This window comes from Haliotis cracherodii, unplaced genomic scaffold (genome assembly GCF_022045235.1).
Source record: "Haliotis cracherodii isolate W230 unplaced genomic scaffold, xgHalCrac1.p SCAF_14, whole genome shotgun sequence".
NCBI lineage: Eukaryota > Metazoa > Mollusca > Gastropoda > Lepetellida > Haliotidae > Haliotis > Haliotis cracherodii.
Genome location: NW_027266269.1, coordinates 23,162,538 through 23,186,958, shown reverse-complemented (window position 1 = coordinate 23,186,958; position 24,421 = coordinate 23,162,538). Strand labels below are relative to the sequence as shown.

General features: G+C 36.9%; 1 protein-coding gene across 1 annotated transcript; it reads right to left on the bottom strand.

The window, feature by feature from the left end:
• Positions 1-12,784: 12,784 nt before the first annotated feature.
• LOC139460874 (uncharacterized) lies at positions 12,785-22,715 on the bottom strand. Its single transcript, XM_071242350.1, has 5 exons — positions 22,466-22,715; positions 19,737-20,105; positions 18,552-18,727; positions 13,779-13,868; positions 12,785-12,955 (listed from the first exon to the last, which is right to left on the bottom strand). The coding sequence occupies exons 1-5, from the start codon at positions 22,713-22,715 to the stop codon at positions 12,785-12,787; spliced, it is 1,056 nt and encodes a 351-aa protein (XP_071098451.1).
• Between the last annotated feature and the right edge of the window lie 1,706 nt (positions 22,716-24,421).

Here is a 24,421-nt window from a genome sequence, read left to right as displayed (position 1 = left end):
CAACACAAGAGACTTAATATATAACGTCAACACAAGAGACTTAATATATAACGTCAACACAAGAGACTTAATATATAACGTCAACCCCATAGACTTAATATAAAACATCAACACCAGAGAATGAATATATAACGTCAACACAAGAGACTTAATATATAACGTCAACACCAGAGACTTAATATATTACGTCAACACAAGAGACTTAACATATAACGTCAACACAAGAGACTTAATATATAACGTCAACACCAGAGACTTAATATATAACGTCAACACCAAAGACTTAATATATAACGTCAACGCCAGAGACTTAATATATAACGTCAACACAAGAGACTTGATATATAACCCCAAAGCCACTGACTTAATAAATAACGTCAACGACGGAGACTTAATATATAACGTCAACACAAGAGACTTAATATACAACCTTAACACAAGAGACTTAATATATAACGTCAACACCAGAGACTTAATATATAACGTCAACACCAGAGACTTAATATATAACGTCAACACCAGAGAATGAATTGATAACGTCAACGCCAAAGACTTTATATATAACGTTAACACCAGAGACTTAATATATAACGTCAACACCAGAGATTTAATATATAACGTCAACGCCAGAGACTTAATATATTACGTCAACGCCAGAGACTTAATATATAACGTCAACACAAGAGACTTAATATATAACGTCAACGCCAGAGACTTAATATATAACCTCAACACAAGAGACTTAATATATAACGTCAATGCCAGAGACTTAATATATAACGTCAACACAAGAGACTTAATATATAACGTCAACACAAGAGACTTAATATATAACGTCAACGCCAGAGACTTAATATATAACGTCAACACAAGAGACTTAATATACAAACTTAACACAAGAAACTTAATATATAACGTCAACGCCAGAGACTTAATATATAACGTCAACACAAGAGACTTAATATATAACGTCAACACCAGAGACTTAATATATAACGTCAACACCAGAGACTTAAAATATAACGTCAACACCAGAGACTTAATATATAACGTCAACACCAGAGAATGAATTTATAACGTCAACGCCAAAGACTTTATATATAACGTTAACACCAGAGACTTAATATATAACGTCAACACAAGAGACTTAATATAAAATGTCAACACCAGAGACTTAATATATTACGTCAACGCCAGAGACTTAATATATAACGTCAACACCAGAGGCTTAATATATAACGTCAACGCCAGAGACTTAATATATAACGTCAACACCAGAGACTTAATATATAACGTCAACACCAGAGACTTAATATACAACGTCAACACCAGAGAATGAATATATAACGTCAACACAAGAGACTTAATATATAATGTCAACACAAGAGACTTAATATATTACGTCAACACAAGAGACTTAATATATAACGTCAACGCCAGAGACTTAATATATTACGTCAACGCCAGAGACTTAATATATAACGTCAACACCAGAGACTTAATATATAACGTCAACACCAGAGACTTAATATATAACGTCAACACAAGAGAATGAATTTATAACGTCAACGCCAAAGACTTTATATATAACGTTAACACAAGAGACTTAATATATAACGTCAACACCAGAGACTTAATATATAACGTCAACACCAGAGACTTAATATATTATGTCAACGCCAGAGACTTAATATATAACCTCAACACAAGAGACTTAATATATAACGTCTATGCCAGAGACTTAATATATAACGTTAACACAAGAGACTTAATATATAACGTCAACGCCAGAGACTTAATATATAACGTCAACACAAGAGACTTAATATACAAACTTAACACAAGAAACTTAATATATAACGTCAACGCCAGAGACTTAATATATAACGTCAACACCAGAGACTTAATATATAACGTCAACACCAGAGACTTAATATATAACGTCAACACCAGAGACTTAATATATAACGTCAACGCCAGAGACTTAATATATAACGTCAACACCAGAGAATGAATTTATAACGTCAACGCCAAAGACTTTATATATAACGTTAACACCAGAGACTTAATATATAACGTCAACACCAGAGACTTAATATATAATGTCAACACCAGAGACTTAATATATTACGTCAACGCCAGAGACTTAATATATAACGTCAACACCAGAATCTTAATATATAACGTCAACGCCAGAGACTTAATATATAACGTCAACACCAGAGACTTAATATATAACGTCAACACCAGAGACTTAATATACAACATCAACACCAGAGAATGAATATATAACGTCAACACAAGAGACTTAATATATAACGTCAACACAAGAGACTTAATATATAACGTCAACACAAGAGACTTAATATATAACGTCAACCCCATAGACTTAATATAAAACATCAACACCAGAGAATGAATATATAACGTCAACACAAGAGACTTAATATATAACGTCAACACCAGAGACTTAATATATTACGTCAACACAAGAGACTTAACATATAACGTCAACACAAGAGACTTAATATATAACGTCAACACCAGAGACTTAATATATAACGTCAACACCAAAGACTTAATATATAACGTCAACGCCAGAGACTTAATATATAACGTCAACACAAGAGACTTGATATATAACCCCAAAGCCACTGACTTAATAAATAACGTCAACGACGGAGACTTAATATATAACGTCAACACAAGAGACTTAATATACAACCTTAACACAAGAGACTTAATATATAACGTCAACACCAGAGACTTAATATATAACGTCAACACCAGAGACTTAATATATAACGTCAACACCAGAGAATGAATTGATAACGTCAACGCCAAAGACTTTATATATAACGTTAACACCAGAGACTTAATATATAACGTCAACACCAGAGATTTAATATATAACGTCAACGCCAGAGACTTAATATATTACGTCAACGCCAGAGACTTAATATATAACGTCAACACAAGAGACTTAATATATAACGTCAACGCCAGAGACTTAATATATAACCTCAACACAAGAGACTTAATATATAACGTCAATGCCAGAGACTTAATATATAACGTCAACACAAGAGACTTAATATATAACGTCAACACAAGAGACTTAATATATAACGTCAACGCCAGAGACTTAATATATAACGTCAACACAAGAGACTTAATATACAAACTTAACACAAGAAACTTAATATATAACGTCAACGCCAGAGACTTAATATATAACGTCAACACAAGAGACTTAATATATAACGTCAACACCAGAGACTTAATATATAACGTCAACACCAGAGACTTAAAATATAACGTCAACACCAGAGACTTAATATATAACGTCAACACCAGAGAATGAATTTATAACGTCAACGCCAAAGACTTTATATATAACGTTAACACCAGAGACTTAATATATAACGTCAACACAAGAGACTTAATATAAAATGTCAACACCAGAGACTTAATATATTACGTCAACGCCAGAGACTTAATATATAACGTCAACACCAGAGGCTTAATATATAACGTCAACGCCAGAGACTTAATATATAACGTCAACACCAGAGACTTAATATATAACGTCAACACCAGAGACTTAATATACAACGTCAACACCAGAGAATGAATATATAACGTCAACACAAGAGACTTAATATATAATGTCAACACAAGAGACTTAATATATTACGTCAACACAAGAGACTTAATATATAACGTCAACGCCAGAGACTTAATATATTACGTCAACGCCAGAGACTTAATACATAACGTCAACACAAGAGACTTAATATATAACGTCAACGCCAGAGACTTAATATATAACGTCAACACAAGAGACTTAATATATAACGTCAACACAAGAGACTTAATATATAACGTCAACGCCAGAGACTTAATATAAAACATCAACACCAGAGAATGAATATATAACGTCAACACAAGAGACTTAATATATAACGTCAACACCAGAGACTTAATATATTACGTCAACACAAGAGACTTAACATATAACGTCAACACAAGAGACTTAATATATAACGTCAACACAAGAGACTTAATATATAACGTCAACACCAAAGACTTAATATATAACGTCAACACAAGAGACTTAATATATAACGTCAACACAAGAGACTTAATATATAACGCCAAAGCCACTGACTTAATAAATAACGTCAACGACAGAGACTTAATATATAACGTCAACACAAGAGACTTAATATACAACCTTAACACAAGAGACTTAATATATAACGTCAACGCCAGAGACTTAATATATAACGTCAACACAAGAGACTTAATATATAACGTCAACGCCAGAGACTTAATATATAACATCAACACAAGAGACTTAATATATAACGTCAACGCCAGAGACTTAATATATAACGTCAACACAAGAGACTTAATATATAACGTCAACACAAGAGACTTAATATAACGTCAACACAAGAGACTTAATATATAACGTCAACACAAGAGACTTAATATATAACGTCAACACAAGAGACTTAATATAACGTCAACACAAGAGACTTAATATATATCGTCAACACAAGAGACTTAATATATAACGTCAATGCCAGAGACTTAATATATAACGTCAACACAAGAGACTTAATATACAACGTCTAACGCCAGAGACTTAATATATAACGTCAACACCAGAGACTTAATATATAACGTCAACGCCAGAGACTTAATATACAACCTTAACACAAGAGACTTAATATATAACGTCAACGCCAGAGACTTAATATATAACGTCAACACAAGAGACTTAATATATAACGTCAACACAAGAGACTTAATATATAACGTCAACGTCAGAGACTTAATATATAACGTCAACACAAGAGACTTAATATATAACGTCAACACAAGAGACTTAATATAACGTCAACACAAGAGACTTAATATATAACGTCAACACAAGAGACTTAATATATAACGTCAATGCCAGAGACTTAATATATAACGTCAACACCAGAGGCTTAATATATAACGTCAACGCCAGAGACTTAATATATAACGTCAACACCAGAGACTTAATATATAACGTCAACACCAGAGACTTAATATACAACGTCAACACCAGAGAATGAATATATAACGTCAACACAAGAGACTTAATATATAATGTCAACACAAGAGACTTAATATATTACGTCAACACAAGAGACTTAATATATAACGTCAACGCCAGAGACTTAATATATTACGTCAACGCCAGAGACTTAATACATAACGTCAACACAAGAGACTTAATATATAACGTCAACGCCAGAGACTTAATATATAACGTCAACACAAGAGACTTAATATATAACGTCAACACAAGAGACTTAATATATAACGTCAACGCCAGAGACTTAATATAAAACATCAACACCAGAGAATGAATATATAACGTCAACACAAGAGACTTAATATATAACGTCAACACCAGAGACTTAATATATTACGTCAACACAAGAGACTTAACATATAACGTCAACACAAGAGACTTAATATATAACGTCAACACAAGAGACTTAATATATAACGTCAACACCAAAGACTTAATATATAACGTCAACACAAGAGACTTAATATATAACGTCAACACAAGAGACTTAATATATAACGCCAAAGCCACTGACTTAATAAATAACGTCAACGACAGAGACTTAATATATAACGTCAACACAAGAGACTTAATATACAACCTTAACACAAGAGACTTAATATATAACGTCAACGCCAGAGACTTAATATATAACGTCAACACAAGAGACTTAATATATAACGTCAACGCCAGAGACTTAATATATAACATCAACACAAGAGACTTAATATATAACGTCAACGCCAGAGACTTAATATATAACGTCAACACAAGAGACTTAATATATAACGTCAACACAAGAGACTTAATATAACGTCAACACAAGAGACTTAATATATAACGTCAACACAAGAGACTTAATATATAACGTCAACACAAGAGACTTAATATAACGTCAACACAAGAGACTTAATATATATCGTCAACACAAGAGACTTAATATATAACGTCAATGCCAGAGACTTAATATATAACGTCAACACAAGAGACTTAATATACAACGTCTAACGCCAGAGACTTAATATATAACGTCAACACCAGAGACTTAATATATAACGTCAACGCCAGAGACTTAATATACAACCTTAACACAAGAGACTTAATATATAACGTCAACGCCAGAGACTTAATATATAACGTCAACACAAGAGACTTAATATATAACGTCAACACAAGAGACTTAATATATAACGTCAACGTCAGAGACTTAATATATAACGTCAACACAAGAGACTTAATATATAACGTCAACACAAGAGACTTAATATAACGTCAACACAAGAGACTTAATATATAACGTCAACACAAGAGACTTAATATATAACGTCAATGCCAGAGACTTAATATATAACGTCAACACAAGAGACTTAATATATAACGTCAACACAAGAGACTTAATATATAACGTCAACGCCAGAGACTTAATATAAAACATCAACACCAGAGAATGAATATATAACGTCAACACAAGAGACTTAATATATAACGTCAACACCAGAGACTTAATATATTACGTCAACACAAGAGACTTAACATATAACGTCAACACAAGAGACTTAATATATAACGTCAACACAAGAGACTTAATATATAACGTCAACACCAAAGACTTAATATATAACGTCAACACAAGAGACTTAATATATAACGTCAACACAAGAGACTTAATATATAACGCCAAAGCCACTGACTTAATAAATAACGTCAACGACAGAGACTTAATATATAACGTCAATGCCAGAGACTTAATATATAACGTCAACACAAGAGACTTAATATACAACCTTAACACAAGAGACTTAATATATAACGTCAACACCAGAGACTTAATATATAACGTCAACACAAGAGACTTAATATATAACGTCAACGCCAGAGACTTAATATATAACGTCAACACAAGAGACTTAATATATAACGTCAACGCCAGAGTCTTAATATATAACGTCAACACAAGAGACTTAATATATAACGTCAACACAAGAGACTTAATATAACGTCAACACAAGAGACTTAATATATAACGTCAACACAAGAGACTTAATATATAACGTCAACACAAGAGACTTAATATAACGTCAACACAAGAGACTTAATATATATCGTCAACACAAGAGACTTAATATATAACGTCAATGCCAGAGACTTAATATATAACGTCAACACAAGAGACTTAATATACAACGTCTAACGCCAGAGACTTAATATATAACGTCAACGCCAGTGACTTAATATACAACCTTAACACAAGAGACTTAATATATAACGTCAACGCCAGAGACTTAATATATAACGTCAACACAAGAGACTTAATATATAACGTCAACACAAGAGACTTAATATATAACGTCAACGTCAGAGACTTAATATATAACGTCAACACAAGAGACTTAATATATAACATCAACACCAGAGACTTAATATAACGTCAACACAAGAGACTTGATATATAACGTCAACACAAGAGACTTAATATATAACGTCAATGCCAGAGACTTAATATATAACGTCAACACAAGAGACTTAATATACAACGTCAACGCCAGAGACTTAATACATAACGTCAACACAAGAGACTTAATATATAACGTCAACGCCAGAGACTTAATATATAACGTCAACACAAGAGACTTAATATATAACGTCAACACCAGAGAAAAAATATCTAACGTCAACGCAAGAGACTTAATATATAACGTCAATGCCAGAGACTTAATATATAACGTCAACACAAGAGACTTAATATATAACGTCAACACAAGAGACTTAATATATAACGTCAACGCCAGAGACTTAATATATAACGTCAACACAAGAGACTTAATATACAAACTTAACACAAGAAACTTAATATATAACGTCAAAGCCAGAGACTTAATATATAACGTCAACACAAGAGACTTAATATATAACGTCAACACCAGAGACTTAATATATAACGTCAACACCAGAGACTTAATATATAACGTCAACACCAGAGACTTAATATATAACGTCAACACCAGAGAATGAATTTATAACGTCAACGCCAAAGACTTTATATATAACGTTAACACCAGAGACTTAATATATAACGTCAACACAAGAGACTTAATATAAAATGTCAACACCAGAGACTTAATATATTACGTCAACGCCAGAGACTTAATATATAACGTCAACACCAGAGGCTTAATATATAACGTCAACGCCAGAGACTTAATATATAACGTCAACACCAGAGACTTAATATATAACGTCAACACCAGAGACTTAATATACAACGTCAACACCAGAGAATGAATATATAACGTCAACACAAGAGACTTAATATATAATGTCAACACAAGAGACTTAATATATTACGTCAACACAAGAGACTTAATATATAACGTCAACGCCAGAGACTTAATATATTACGTCAACGCCAGAGACTTAATACATAACGTCAACACAAGAGACTTAATATATAACGTCAACGCCAGAGACTTAATATATAACGTCAACACAAGAGACTTAATATATAACGTCAACACAAGAGACTTAATATATAACGTCAACGCCAGAGACTTAATATAAAGCATCAACACCAGAGAATGAATATATAACGTCAACACAAGAGACTTAATATATAACGTCAACACCAGAGACTTAATATATTACGTCAACACAAGAGTCTTAACATATAACGTCAACACAAGAGACTTAATATATAACGTCAACACAAGAGACTTAATATATAACGTCAACACCAAAGACTTAATATATAACGTCAACACAAGAGACTTAATATATAACGTCAACACAAGAGACTTAATATTTAACGCCAAAGCCACTGACTTAAGAAATAACGTCAACGACAGAGACTTAATATATAACGTCAACACAAGAGACTTAATATACAACCTTAACACAAGAGACTTAATATATAACGTCAACGCCAGAGACTTAATATATAACGTCAACACAAGAGACTTAATATATAACGTCAACGCCAGAGACTTAATATATAACGTCAACACAAGAGACTTAATATATAACGTCAACGCCAGAGACTTAATATATAACGTCAACACAAGAGACTTAATATATAACGTCAACACAAGAGACTTAATATAACGTCAACACAAGAGACTTAATATATAACGTCAACACAAGAGACTTAACATATAACGTCAACACAAGAGACTTAATATAACGTCAACACAAGAGACTTAATATATATCGTCAACACAAGAGACTTAATATATAACGTCAATGCCAGAGACTTAATATATAACGTCAACACAAGAGACTTAATATACAACGTCTAACGCCAGAGACTTAATATATAACGTCAACACCAGAGACTTAATATATAACGTCAACGCCAGAGACTTAATATACAACCTTAACACAAGAGACTTAATATATAACGTGAACGCCAGAGACTTAATATATAACGTCAACACAAGAGACTTAATATATAACGTCAACACAAGAGACTTAATATATAACGTCAACGTCAGAGACTTAATATATAACGTCAACACAAGAGACTTAATATATAACGTCAACACCAGAGACTTAATATAACGTCAACACAAGAGACTTAATATATAACGTCAACACAAGAGACTTAATATATAACGTCAATGCCAGAGACTTAATATATAACGTCAACACAAGAGACTTAATATATAACGTCAACACAAGAGACTTAATATATAACGTCAACGCCAGAGACTTAATATAAAACATCAACACCAGAGAATGAATATATAACGTCAACACAAGAGACTTAATATATAACGTCAACACCAGAGACTTAATATATTACGTCAACACAAGAGACTTAACATATAACGTCAACACAAGAGACTTAATATATAACGTCAACACAAGAGACTTAATATATAACGTCAACACCAAAGACTTAATATATAACGTCAACACAAGAGACTTAATATATAACGTCAACACAAGAGACTTAATATATAACGCCAAAGCCACTGACTTAATAAATAACGTCAACGACAGAGACTTAATATATAACGTCAACACAAGAGACTTAATATACAACCTTAACACAAGAGACTTAATATATAACGTCAACGCCAGAGACTTAATATATAACGTCAACACAAGAGACTTAATATATAACGTCAACGCCAGAGACTTAATATATAACGTCAACACAAGAGACTTAATATATAACGTCAACGCCAGAGACTTAATATATAACGTCAACACAAGAGACTTAATATATAACGTCAACACAAGAGACTTAATATAACGTCAACACAAGAGACTTAATATATAACGTCAACACAAGAGACTTAATATATAACGTCAACACAAGAGACTTAATATAACGTCAACACAAGAGACTTAATATATATCGTCAACACAAGAGACTTAATATATAACGTCAATGCCAGAGACTTAATATATAACGTCAACACAAGAGACTTAATATATAACGTCAACACAAGAGACTTAATATATAACGTCAACACAAGAGACTTAATATATAACGTCAACACAAGAGACTTAATATATAACGTCAACACCAGAGACTTAATATAACGTCAACACAAGAGACTTAATATATAACGTCAACACAAGAGACTTAATATATAACGTCAATGCCAGAGACTTAATATATAACGTCAACACAAGAGACTTAATATACAACGTCAACGCCAGAGACTTAATACATAACGTTAACACAAGAGACTTAATATATAACGTCAACACCAGAGACTTAATATATAACGTCAACACCAGAGGCTAAATATATAACGTCAACACCAGAAACTTAATATATAACGTCAACACAAGAGACTTAATATATAACGTCAACACCAGAGAAAAAATATCTAACGTCAACGCAAGAGACTTAATATAAAACATCAACATCAGAGACTAAATATCTAACGTCAACACAAGAAACCTAATATAGAACGTCAACACTAGAGAAAAATTATCTAACGTCAACACCAGAGACTTAATATATAACGTCAACGCAAGAGATTTAATATATAACGTCAACACAAGAGACTTAATATATAACGTCAACACAAGAGACTTAATATATAACGTCAACGCCAGAGTCTTAATATATAACGTCAACACAAGAGACTTAATATATAACGTCAACACAAGAGACTTAATATAACGTCAACACAAGAGACTTAATATATAACGTCAACACAAGAGACTTAATATATAACGTCAATGCCAGAGACTTAATATATAACGTCAACACAAGAGACTTAATATACAACGTCAACGCCAGAGACTTAATATATAACGTCAACACATGAGACTTAATATATAACGTCAACGCCAGAGACTTAATATATAACGTCAACACCAGAGGCTAAATATATAACGTCAACACCAGAAACTTAATATATAACGTCAACACCAGAGACTTAATATATAACGTCAACACCAGAGAAAAAATATCTAACGTCAACGCAAGAAACCTAATATAGAACGTCAACACTAGAGAAAAATTATCTAACGTCAACACAAGAGACTTAATATATAACGTCAACACCAGAGACAAAATATATAACGTGAACACAAGAGACTTAATATGTAACGTCAACACAAGAGACAAAATATATAACGTCAACACAAGAGACAAAATGTACAACATCAACACCAGAGTCTAAATATTCCTCTGTAGTTATAAGGGAAAATGGTAAAAGTTATGTGAGTGGAACACAGCTGAACATCAGTGATGACACCAGGTGTTCGCCGAATGGATGCGCTTGTCCTGCTCTACCAGTAGCACCCACCACTCACACAATCCGCATTTGCATGACGGACTAGCAGATCCAGTGACACAATAGCGCATTTAATGATTTTGTTGACACTAAAAACGTACATTTTGAATTACGTTCAGCGAGTCTACTGCCCGTCAGGAAAAAAAAAACTTCTAAGAAATATGTTCGTTTTGTAACAGTGGTAAGGCAGGTTGGCACAAACATGTCTTTGTTGTCGCATAAGTAATAAACGGTAGTGTGACTTGGGGAAACGCGGGGAGATCAACTCACCAGCAGAAACATTGACCCAGTTCAAGTAAATGTAAAACGTCAATGCCAGATAATAACCACAGTCGATTATCCGCCGAAGTAGATTATACTGGAAGTACATGTAAGAGACACACCAACGGTGACAATTATAGGAATGGATCCCCATGTATTCGTTAAAAAGGTAAGTTGGTTGGTGTATTGTTTTACTCCGCACTCAGCAATATTGCAGCTACAAGACGGCGGTCAGTAAATAATCGAGTCTGGACCAGACACCCCAGTGATACATATCATGAGCATCGATCCACGCAATTGGGATCGATGACACGCATCAACCAAGTCAGCGAGCCTGACCACACGATCCCGTTAGTCGCCTCTTACCACAAGCATAGTCGCCTTTCACAGCAAGCATGGGTTGCTGAAGACCTATTCTACCCCGGATCTTCACGGGTCTCCATATATCCACATGAGGGTTGAGACGTTTTTAGAAACTATGCTAAATTATCTTATTGCAAGCTTTATTGTTCTCAAACAGTACATGTTCAAGGTCAGGGTTGCGTTTACTATGGACAACTATTGGAATTAAGGCCACTTACACTAATACACTGTTCGCTTAACCATTTTCCATTTCTCGAGATTACATAGATTGCATACACAATACCTATCAGTATTCTGTGGTGAACGTGGACATCATGGTGTAATTCATTACAAAATTAGTTTCTGCGAATTCGAAGAAATGCCACCCATCCATTCTCTGGAACCACTGGTTGATATAAGTGTAATATATGTCAGTGGTTTCATGTCGCTTGTAGGTACGCTTACGCCCTACCTCGACCTGTAAAGAAATACAGAACGTCAACGCCAGAGAACAACAAGGCAAAACAGTGATGAAAACCAGATGAATGGACCACTGAAAATACATGACGACACCAGGTGTTCGCAAAAAGGGTACAGTTCAAGATCCCGGGGTGATTTTGTACCGAGATGAGCTGAAAGCTTTGAACATGTATTCTGATGGGGAGTTGGCTCCCGAATCCAAAAATATTGGCATTCACTGTGATGAAAACCATATGAATTGACCACTGAAAATCAGTTTGTTTGTTTTGTTTGTTGTTTAACGCTGCACTCAGCAATATCCCAGCTATATGACGGCGGACTGTAAATAATCGAGTCTGCACCAGACAATCCAGTGATAGACGTCATGAGCATCGATCCACGCAATTGGTATCGATGACATGTATCAACCAAGTCAGCGAGCCTGACCACCCGATCCCGTTAGTCGCCTCTTACGACAAGCATAGTCGCCCATTACGGCAAGTATGGGTTGCTGAAGATCTATTCTACCCCGGAATCTTCACTGGTCTGAAAATCAGTGACGAGACCGACGTTCGCAAAAACCTTAAGCATGTCTTGCGTTACCAATATCGCCTCCATGGTCTAGTGGTAGAACGGAGAGCGGAAGATCGGTGTTCGATACCCGGCCGCGTCATACCAAAAGACGTTAAAAGATTATACTTATTGTTACCCTTCCTCCGCTCCAAATTAAGGGGCTAAAAAAGGACTGGTCGACACGGAGTGGCTTTTGAAACGGGGCCCACTCGTCTCGTGTGAATTGTTTCATCCACGGAAAGTAGTAAATAATGAACCTGGACACTCACCCCAACAACTAACCATCCAGGCGTTAGACCAAATTTGAGAACTCTCAGCACCATCTTTGTGAAGTTTCCAAGATCGCTTGACCTGGTAAACTGAAGAAAAATCGACATTAATCAATCAAATTAAGGAACAGGGTCATTCCTTTCAACCTCAGGGTTTTAATATTTAGCACCATTGGCCACACTAGACGTACGCAGAACATCTAGCTCTTTCCAGACTCTTGTCCCGCTATTTTGGGACAAAAATCACAAAATGTCAAGTACAAGAACACGGCGATACACCTCCATATGTTTTGCCTCAGAAATGCATAATCATGATGTTATTTAGGTGTATTTATGTGAAAGTAAACAGAAGGAATTGTATCTGGAGCTCCTGCATGGCAGAAGTGAAAGGCATAAAGCTGCATAATTCTATTAACCACAAATGAGACAAGGCTGGTATGCAGAAAATGATATTTATATATTTCGAGTCAATACAGTTGCTCCATGTGCATGGGGTAGCTGTATTTTGAAAAAAATAAATCGTATGTCAGAACTTTCTTGCACAAAAATCTTTGTGAAGTTTCCAAGATCACTTGACCTTGTAAACTGAAGAAAGATGGATAGTAATCAATTTGGCTGTTTTCGTATCGAATGTGTCACGTTATACATAACCATATGATTAAACTGACGTCCAAAAGAAAATTTACCAGAGTTTGAAATCACTCTTGCTCAAAAACAAACAAAACATACATGCATGAAGTAAAGTGTATTGAGAAGATAAATATATCAACATAACCAATGCTGAAAATGGCAATCATACCGCGACCGAGAATGACGTCAGAGCCCCCCAAACTTGGGTGTGGTACAAAACCCGAGCTTTTAGAATCATGGACAATAGGCAGAGTACATAAACAATCGCTCACGTTCAATGATAAGTCATTAGTAGTGTGTGTGACCACCAAATGCCTCAATATACGCGAAAACTCTTCGACGCACAGAAAAAGTCAGTCGTCTGATGAGGGCACGTAAGATTTGACGCCATTCTTCTTGGAGGGCCAAGATCAGTTCTTGCCGGTTGGCTGGAGAGTGTGGTCGTTGTCGAACACGACGATCCATCAAGTCCCAGAGGTGTTCTATGGGAGACATGTCGGGTGAGCGTGCATGCCACGGCAAGACGTTGACGTTGTTGGTTGCGAGGAAGTTAGTGACAATTCTGGCTGTATGGGCTCTAGCGTTGTCATGCTGACGTGGCTGCTTTTGGAGAAATGGTAGGACAATTGGACGAAGAATGTTATCCATGTAACGCTGAGCTGTTAAGTTTCCGTCAACGATGACCAGCGGTGTCCTCTCCTGACCACAGAAATCTCCCCACACCATGACACTCCCTCCTCCATGTGGTACGACCTCCTGCACGCAACACGCCGCCGTTCGTTCACCCTTCGGCGGTAAACACGTTGTCTTCCATCAGCCCTAAACATACAGAATCGACTTCCGTCAGTGAAGACAACCCTCTGCCAGCCACGTCGCCGATGACGTCACTGTCAGGAAGCGATTTTGGAGGTGCAAGGTACGCAAGTACCGGTCATCATAGGGCGTGGTCACCCTGGGTCTGCCTGTTCTTGGCCTGTCAGCGGTCCGCCCTGTCTGTCTGTAACGTTGCATCAAGTTGGTAACGACAACACGGCAGCAACCGAAGGTTCGTGCAATAAGGGCGTGGGTGGCTCCTATCTGTACCATACCCAAGGCTTGTTCACGTTGTTCGACTGTGAGTCGTGGCATTTCTTTTGTGTTTTTTTTTAGCACTGTGGATGTCTGACTTGCCGTTGCAATCGTTTTATACCCTTACCCGCACGTGCTTTTGCAGTTGTCCGTGGTGCACGTGTTTTTCACTTTTTCGCGTGTTATCTCGCAAACATGTAACAGACGATTAACATTTTCTGCATACACTATTGTTGCATTTAGGTTTTGTGTTTTAGATAGACTTCATCGACAAAAAAATTATACTTTGTCTGAAATTTATCATTTTAGTTGGTAAAGTTTCTTTTGGACGTCAGTTTATGATATATATGCCATTATGTCTTTCAGATATAAGGCAGTATTTTGTTTGCTCATAGTTTATATAATGGTGTCAAACAAACAAATTCGTCTCACGGGACTTTATCGATGTACGATAAGAAGTGACTACACGTTAAAGGTATTTTCCTTAAGCGATGCAGAAACTTGGACTACATTCTACACTTTTCTATTTACAAGAAGTCTTTAGTTTTTCCTCATGGGGTGGAACATCCAATAATATACAACTCCGCTAACTTGTAAAAGTCAGAGGTTCCCCAAGTGCCCCGCGACCACACAGCCATCATTTTTTCAAAACTGAGCGTCTGAAAAATAACTCGGTAATCAGGATTCCAGCAGCAATGTATATCATGCTGGTTGCCAGGTTACCATTTTTATTGACTATAATGATGGTCGCATGGTATCTTCTCCTTGTTGAGATAATCGTTCATACACACCTGACGGATCCAGTAAGCCAAGTAGGTTTCTTCTCTGGATTGGATTATGATGTAAATAACAGCAACAAAAATATTTTTCATATTCACAAAAAGTATCTGCTGAAAACAGAGTCGATTGTGCGATTCCTACTTTATCATGAACTTGTATTTAGGAATCACTATCAAACAGTGATGATGTCCTTCACATGTCTAAAATAAAACTTTGCTTTGCTTATGTCTTGCGTATGCCTTGAATATTGTAACCCTGATCAAACACCAAACATGACGACGTCTTTGAAATCTTTGCAGAAAGAGCATGCTCGATTGTGTCTCAAACGATGTGAAATGACGGAATATTGCCCTTCTTATTGGAAACTTGACGTCATCCCTTAAATGTTTAGCAAAAGTCCTATGGCACTGTTCGTAGAAAGATTGTACCCTCGATGGTACCTGGGCCCTCACTTCTATAGATTGACCAGAAATTATTCAGAATTATTCATACTATTCTGGCCACCAATAGTTATCAGGTGCATGTAGAACTTATAAATAATTTGAAAGTAGGACAAGTGTTGTCTCCCTTGGTGAACAAGCTAGCATACGGCAAACAAGACCATTGTGAAAGTGCCAGCTTTGGACAAATGAAATATTATTTCTGAGTTATACAATCAAGGAATCATATGAGCACAGGTCATTACAGAAAGAACAGACATTCCACTATCAACTGTGTGCCATGCTATGAAAACTATTGAGAGTGTAGATGGAACAGAAAGGGAGCAGGTAGGCCCAGCAACTTGATTGTTGGTGACAGAAGGCGACTTGGTATATTAGGGTCTAAAAACAGACGCATGAAAATATTAGACACGAAATATTAAATAGAGGAACAGAAATTAAGAACGCATTTGGATGCAATGGATTGACAGAAATCACGAGGAATACCATGACTATCACCTCACCAGGAAGAAATTACATTCTCATATGTTCTCATATTGAAGTTCAGTGTAGCTAGGAGGCACGGATGGCTCAGTCGTTTAAGGCGCTGCGATTCGCTGTGCAGAGTTGCGTCTCCTGGACGCGCCAGAAACCTATGATTGTGGGTTCGAATCCCGGTTCACCCCGATTATGTTTCTAGGTTTGTCAGCACCATACCCGTGCTCGTGGGTTTCATCGAAGTAGTAAACGTCTGAGACCTGCATTACTTCGGGCTTTCCTCCCACATTAAGCTGACACGCCGTGATATAACTGGAATAATGTGAAAAGCGGCGTTAAACCCAACTCACTCACTCACTCAGTGTAGGTATATCAAAACCTCGTGCAACATGTACAAAAGGTACCGTAAAACAAATGTTCAAAGTACAGTCCTTAATTTCATGTGTGTGTGTGTGTATAGGGGCAGGGTGGCTTTGTGTGTGTGTGTGTGTGTGTGTGTGTGTGTGTGTGTGTGTGTGTGTGTGTGTGTGCCACACCATTATGTATATTTAAAGGTAACATGACAAGTGCAGTGAACACTGATATTTTACAGGAACATCCCTTTCCAAAATCACAAGTTTTGTATGGTGATGGGTGGGTATTTCCGAAAGACAATGATCCAAAACATACATGTAGAGCGTGTCATTCTCCGGAATGGCTTAACGATCAAAATGTTACACTAATGGAATGGCCAAGTTACAGTACGGACCTTAACCTAAATTAAAATTATTTAGGGAGTCACGAATGACAATATCAATTAAAAAAACATTACAAAATATATGTTATATGAATGCAGGGTAGTGTGCCTCGTCGCATTGAACCATTACATTTACAAAAATATATACAAAATATGTTGCTGTTTTGGAGCTTCAGGAAAGCATTGTTTGTTGGACAAACTTATATCGTGGTTTCTAACGTAGTAAATATATAAGTTAGAATGTTCTCCTTCTCAAAAGGACCCGTGAAGATCCGGGGTAGGATAGGTCTTCAGCAACCCAGGCTTGCCGTAAAAGGTGACTATGCTTGTCGTAGGAGTTGACTAACGGGATCGGGTGGTCAGGATCCCTGACTTGGTTGATGCATTTCATCGATCCCAATTGCGTAGATCGAGGCCCATGATATTAATCACTGGATTGTTCCTATCCAGACTCGATTATTTACAGTCCGCCGTAATATAGCTGGAATATTGTTGAGTGCGGCGTAAAACAACAAACCAACAAAACAACCCTTCTCAGTAGGTTTTGGTCAAACTATATATTCATAGACAATGACAAGACAGATATGCTATCCCCTCCTAAAGCATGCTCTCTGCAGTGGCCGTGTGTGTTTAAATACTTACTGTAAAAGTATCATTAGAACCGTTGGCCATTTCATCTCCTGGGTTATTGAGATACAACGTTTCTTTACCACCTGTCTCTCCATAAAGGTCCACGTTCACATAGCACTCCGTGCCACTATCTTCCTCGGTACCGGTTTGGGTCACGATGGTATAGACACTCTTGATAAACGCGTCACCTGAAAGGCATAAACAAGGTGTTTAGTTTTGTTTGTTTGTTGTTTAACGCCGTTCTTTGCCGTCATACAGCTGGATAATTGCCACCTGTAAATGATATAGTCTAGACCTGACAATCCTATGATTGATGTCATGAGCATCTATCTACACAATTGAGATACGATGACACGCATCAACCAAGTCAGCGAGCCTGATCACCCGATCCCGTTAGTCGCCTCTTACGACAAGCATAGACGCCTTTAAGAGCAAGCATGAGTTGTTGAAGACCTATTCTACCCTGGATCTTCACGGGTCTAAAAAAGGGTGCCTTAGTTGATCGATAGATGGTTGGTTGCGTGCCATCATATCCGAAGTCTGGGGTCGTTGCTCAGAATATCGATCACTGGTGTATCGGGTTCACTTTGGATTGGTGACAGGGATGTTGCTGAGTTCTGAGATGAAGGACGCACAAAGAACAACCACGGCATTTTTCAGGTTGCCTGACGGCGGCATTTAACGACAAGCTTACGGGTAAGATCCCTTTTCATATTAAACCTGAACAGAATACAGAATTTTACTAAGTCTATTTTTATGTCTCACCGACTAACATGTTTGTGAGGTCAGGTTCTCTGACTTGGTTGATACTTGTCATCGGATCCCAAATGCGTAGATAGATGTTCATGATGTCAATCATTGGATTGTCTGTTCCAGATTTTATTTTGTACAGATAGCCGTACTATAGTTGACAAACAATGTCCCATATTTGTTTCTTTTCGTTATCATTCTACTCTCATGATGTTGCAGTATGACGTCGCGAATGACTTCTTTTCAAGTATTTTTTTTGCTCAAATATACATAGAAAGTTATATTTACAATATCGATACATATGCTGTGCTATTAAAGACACTAAAAATGCAAATCTGAAAACGCGTTATCTTGAATACATCAGACCAACACAGTGAGCACAATCGAAGGATTCTGCGGCACTCATATCTTACATAACATTACACTTTAATCTGTCGTATAAACTACCTGGTGATGGTCTGGGGGGCGTGTTGGCCTGGCTCCCACTGAGGTCTGGTCTAGTGCTTGTAATGCTGGCGTGAGTGGTTGCCTTGCTCTGTCTGATGTCTGATGTTCTATCCTCTGTGCTCGAATTGCTGGAGGGCGTGGTGGTGGCCTTGCTGTGTGTGATATCTGGGGCTCTATCCTCTGTGCCATTGCTCGTATTGCTGGAGTTCGAGGTCGTCGTGGTCTCAGTGTTTGTAGTCGCAGGACTCACAAGGCTGCTGCTGCTGTGAGTCTCTGTGGCACTCATCGTCTGTTGTCTTGTGTTTATTGATGACGTGTACATCTGTCTAGCATCACTTATGGTGCTGTTCTGTTCTTGTGTCGTCAAACCTGCAATATACGATGTCTCCATATCACCAGTAGGACAGGTAAGATACTCTTTCGTACTTCAGTGCAATACATTTGTGAACAGGAATGTCCTCCTTTTATTTCAGATAAACATGTGTCTAAAATAAATAAAAGCCTTCCATATATTCATGAGAAATCTGACCCAAAAGCAGAGTCAATTGTAGGATTCAGTACTGACATACGCTGTTATATCTCGTTCAGTACTGACATGCAGTGTTATCACTAGTTCAGCACTGACATGCAGTGTTATCACTAGTTCAGCACTGACATGCAGTGTTATCACTTGTCCAGTACTGACATACACTGTTATAACTAGTTCAGTACTGACATGCAGTGTTATCACTAGTTCAGCACTGACATGCAGTGTTATCACTTGTCAAGTACTGACATGCAGTGTTATAACTTGTACAGTACTGACATGCAGTGTTATCACTAGTACAGTACTGACATGCACTGTTATCACTAGTTCAGCACTGACATGCGGTGTTATCACTTGTACAGTACTGACATGCAGTGTTATCACTAGTTCAGCACTGACATGCAGTGTTATCACTTGTCAAGTACTGACATGCAGTGTTATAACTTGTACAGTACTGAAATGCGCTGTTATCACTAGTACAGTACTGACATGCACTGTTATCACTAGTTCAGCACTGACATGCGGTGTTATCACTTGTACAGTACTGACATGCACTGTTATCACTAGTTCAGCACTGACATGCACTGTTATCACTTGTCTTGTACTGACATGCACAGTTATCACTCGTTCAGCACTGACATGCAGTGTTATCACTCGTTCAGTACTGACATGCACTGTTATCACTTGTCCAGTACTGATATGCGCTGTTATCACTCGTTCAGTACTGACATGCACTGTTATCACTTGTACAGTACTGACATGCACTGTTATCACTCGTTGAGTACTGACATGCACTGTTATCACTTTTCCAGTAATGACATGCACTGTTATCACTTGTCTTGTACTGACATGCAATGTTATCACTTGTCCAGTGCTGACATGCGCTGTTATCACTCGTTCAGTACTGCCATGCACTGTTATCACTTTTCCAGTAATGACATGCACTGTTATCACTTGTCTTGTTCTGACATGCACTGTTATCACTTGTCCAGTACTGACATGCGCTGTTATCACTCGTTCAGTACTGACATGCACTGTTATCACTTGTCCAGTACTGACATGCGCTGTTATCACTCGTTCAGTACTGACATGCGCTGTTATCTTTCGTTCAGTACTGACATGCACTGTTATCACTCGTTCAGTACTGACATGCACTGTTATCACTTGTTCAGTACTGACATACACTGTTATCACTCTTCCAGTACAACCATGCACTGTTATCACTTGTCCAGTACTGACATGCACTGTTATCACTCGTCCAGTACAACCATGCACTGTTATCACTTGTCCAGTACTGACATGCACTGTTATCACTCGTTCAGTACTGACATGCACAAATATCACTCGTTCAGTACTGACATGCACAAATATCACTCGTTCAGTACTGACATGCACTGTTATCACTCGTCCAGTACTGACATGCACTGTTACTGACATGTACACTGTTATTACTCGTTCAGTACTGCCATGCACTGTTATCACAGATTCAATACTGACATGTACAGTTATTACTCGTTCAGTACTGACATCCACTTTGTTATCACAGATTCAGTACTGATATATACTTTTTTTTATCACATAATGAGTCTGGAACTTCCGGTTTATGCAGTAATATGTACATATTTACTTACATATATTTATTTATCAAAGATTCAGAACTGACATCAGCCGTTTCCATGGTAATGGTAATGTTATATCACAGAATGCACCACCCCCCAGGCATTGTCAATTCATTGCAGATTCAAACAGCACTCTGCAAGTTCATGCTGAATACTTATTGAACCTTAAACCCCTTACAAACTGTGTTAAATACATACATCCGCCTACATGTACATAACCATCTCCCTACATGGGTACAATATGTGAAGCCCATTTCTGGTGTCCTTTATCGTGATATCGCACGAATATACTCACTCTCATATTATCACCTTCGACTGTGTACACTGTACGAGTTGTAGCGATACAATTCCCTAGATTGACTTACGTCTCCGTGCCTTTTTTAAACGAACCATTGACTTGACTTTGCATGTGTTTGTTACGGCCGACCCTGATGGAGCAGGATACACTTACCCTTTTTTTTTGCAAAATACCTGGTACCATCCTTGTTTACAATTAATGATGATTCAGAAACACATTCGTATGCTATATTAGGAATCGTACAATTGACTCTTTAACAGGATATTTTTCGCTTTCAGTTACGTACCTGCTACGAGTGAACTGTAGAGGTAGCCTGTATTCACAGATTCATCAGGAGGTGTTCTGATGGAATCAGCGAATAAAAAACATTCCCCGACTGTAGAGACTCCAACGCGGAGACATCCAGTGTATTGGGAGCAGTGTAGGAAACACTGTAGTTTATCCACAACACCAAGTCTTTTCAAATAAACCTTTGGAAATGTGGCATTCCTGCCGCCTATTAAAAAGTGATGAGTGATGACATTGTCACATTGCATGTCACAGCAAAACAGCAGTAGAAAGATCGTTTGAGAGAGCGCACCTGCACTTGCAAACATCCTGTTTCTGAAATATATTATGAAAATATATAACTTCCTTCATAATAAGTTCTGTTTTTTTGTTTATTGCAACGTTTCCATGTAGAATCTTACGTCCTTAGTGACTACAACAAAGTAAAGGTATTTATACATGATATGTTGTGATAGGCATCAGATTAACGCTAACAACAACAGGTAATGGATAATAAGGAGGACACACATAAAGAAGTCAGATCCACAGTAAGGATTACAACGTTGAACTGACTGGATGCTAAGTAAATAGATTATATTGCCAAAGTAATGTCGGAAATGCCAGAAACATGTTTTTTCCAGCTTCCATGAAAATATAACATAATGTATAAGATGTACCTAATCTAGCCTATCTTAACGGAAACGGTGATATATTGTTGTTATTGTATTTTGTTGAGATATGTGTTGACGGGGTAGCAATTAAATATGTACTGCATTAAATTTGCTTGGAAAAAATATGGAATAGTTAAAAGCTATGAAACGGGAAAAGTCTCGGATTTCGGGTTTTCTTAACGAAGAAGTATGTGTTGTTCTTCGGATGATGTCTTTAGCCGGCATCTAACTCAGCTGACGAAGTATCTGAATTTGTTCTATCACCCTATGGTATGATTACCAGTGCGACAAGGTTGATACATACATTGTCACTTTGGTGGAACTGAGGCTCCATCTTTAGCCTCTTGTCATACCTCTGGTATGTGTGAGTTTGAATGTTGTGTTATGTCTTGCCAAGAACCCTTTACAGTTAGCCAGGCGAAACCGCATTATCAGTGGAGCATTGGAGCTATGCTGTTTAGTTACGTATCCGAGAAAAACATGGCGCTGTGAAAGCGATAATCTGTTCCGCCTGTCACTCGGTTCATCATTAAAACTATTCTATTTAGTGAATCAATCCCATCAATACGAACAACAGTAGCATGCCTCACGATTGTTACAAGTTTTTGTCAACATTACTGAATTGTGGATCACTTACTAGCTGGTTATTGGAGGGTAACAGATTTGGGCCTACATTTCGGAGGGACTTTCTTACTGAAACACTGAGCATCTTGTGGTGTGGAACAAAAATCTGAGACATGTAAGGTAGGCCATTTCATAGTCCTAATCATGTAATTAATTGTAGATAATTGGACATATCACCGACAAAACTGTATGCGTCATGAATGAAAACCGAAATGTGGGCCCACTTTTTTGTATCTTTATAGCGATTTTTCTGAGTGGGCCCACATTTTAAAAAATGTGTAAATCAATACCATTCTTACCATTCAAAAAATTATTTTGACCAGAGTTATAAAACAGAAGACAAATGATCTTACCTTCAAAACAAGGCTTAGAGGGAAAACAGAAATGTGGGCCCACTTTATTTTATCTCTATAGAGATTCTGATGGGTGGGCCCACATTATAAAAATACAGTAAATCAACAAATCTCACCATATGAAAACTAATCTATTGAGTGTAGTAATGGAACCGTAGTTATGAAAAAGAATGACAACTGATCTCGCCAACATTCATAATTTATTAATTCATAACAAAACAAAAAGACTCAGCATATCATTTCATCCAAACATGTGACATCAGAAGCAATATAACAAAGATATTCAGATCATTTAGTATTAGTTATCACAATAGCAGCTTTTGATAG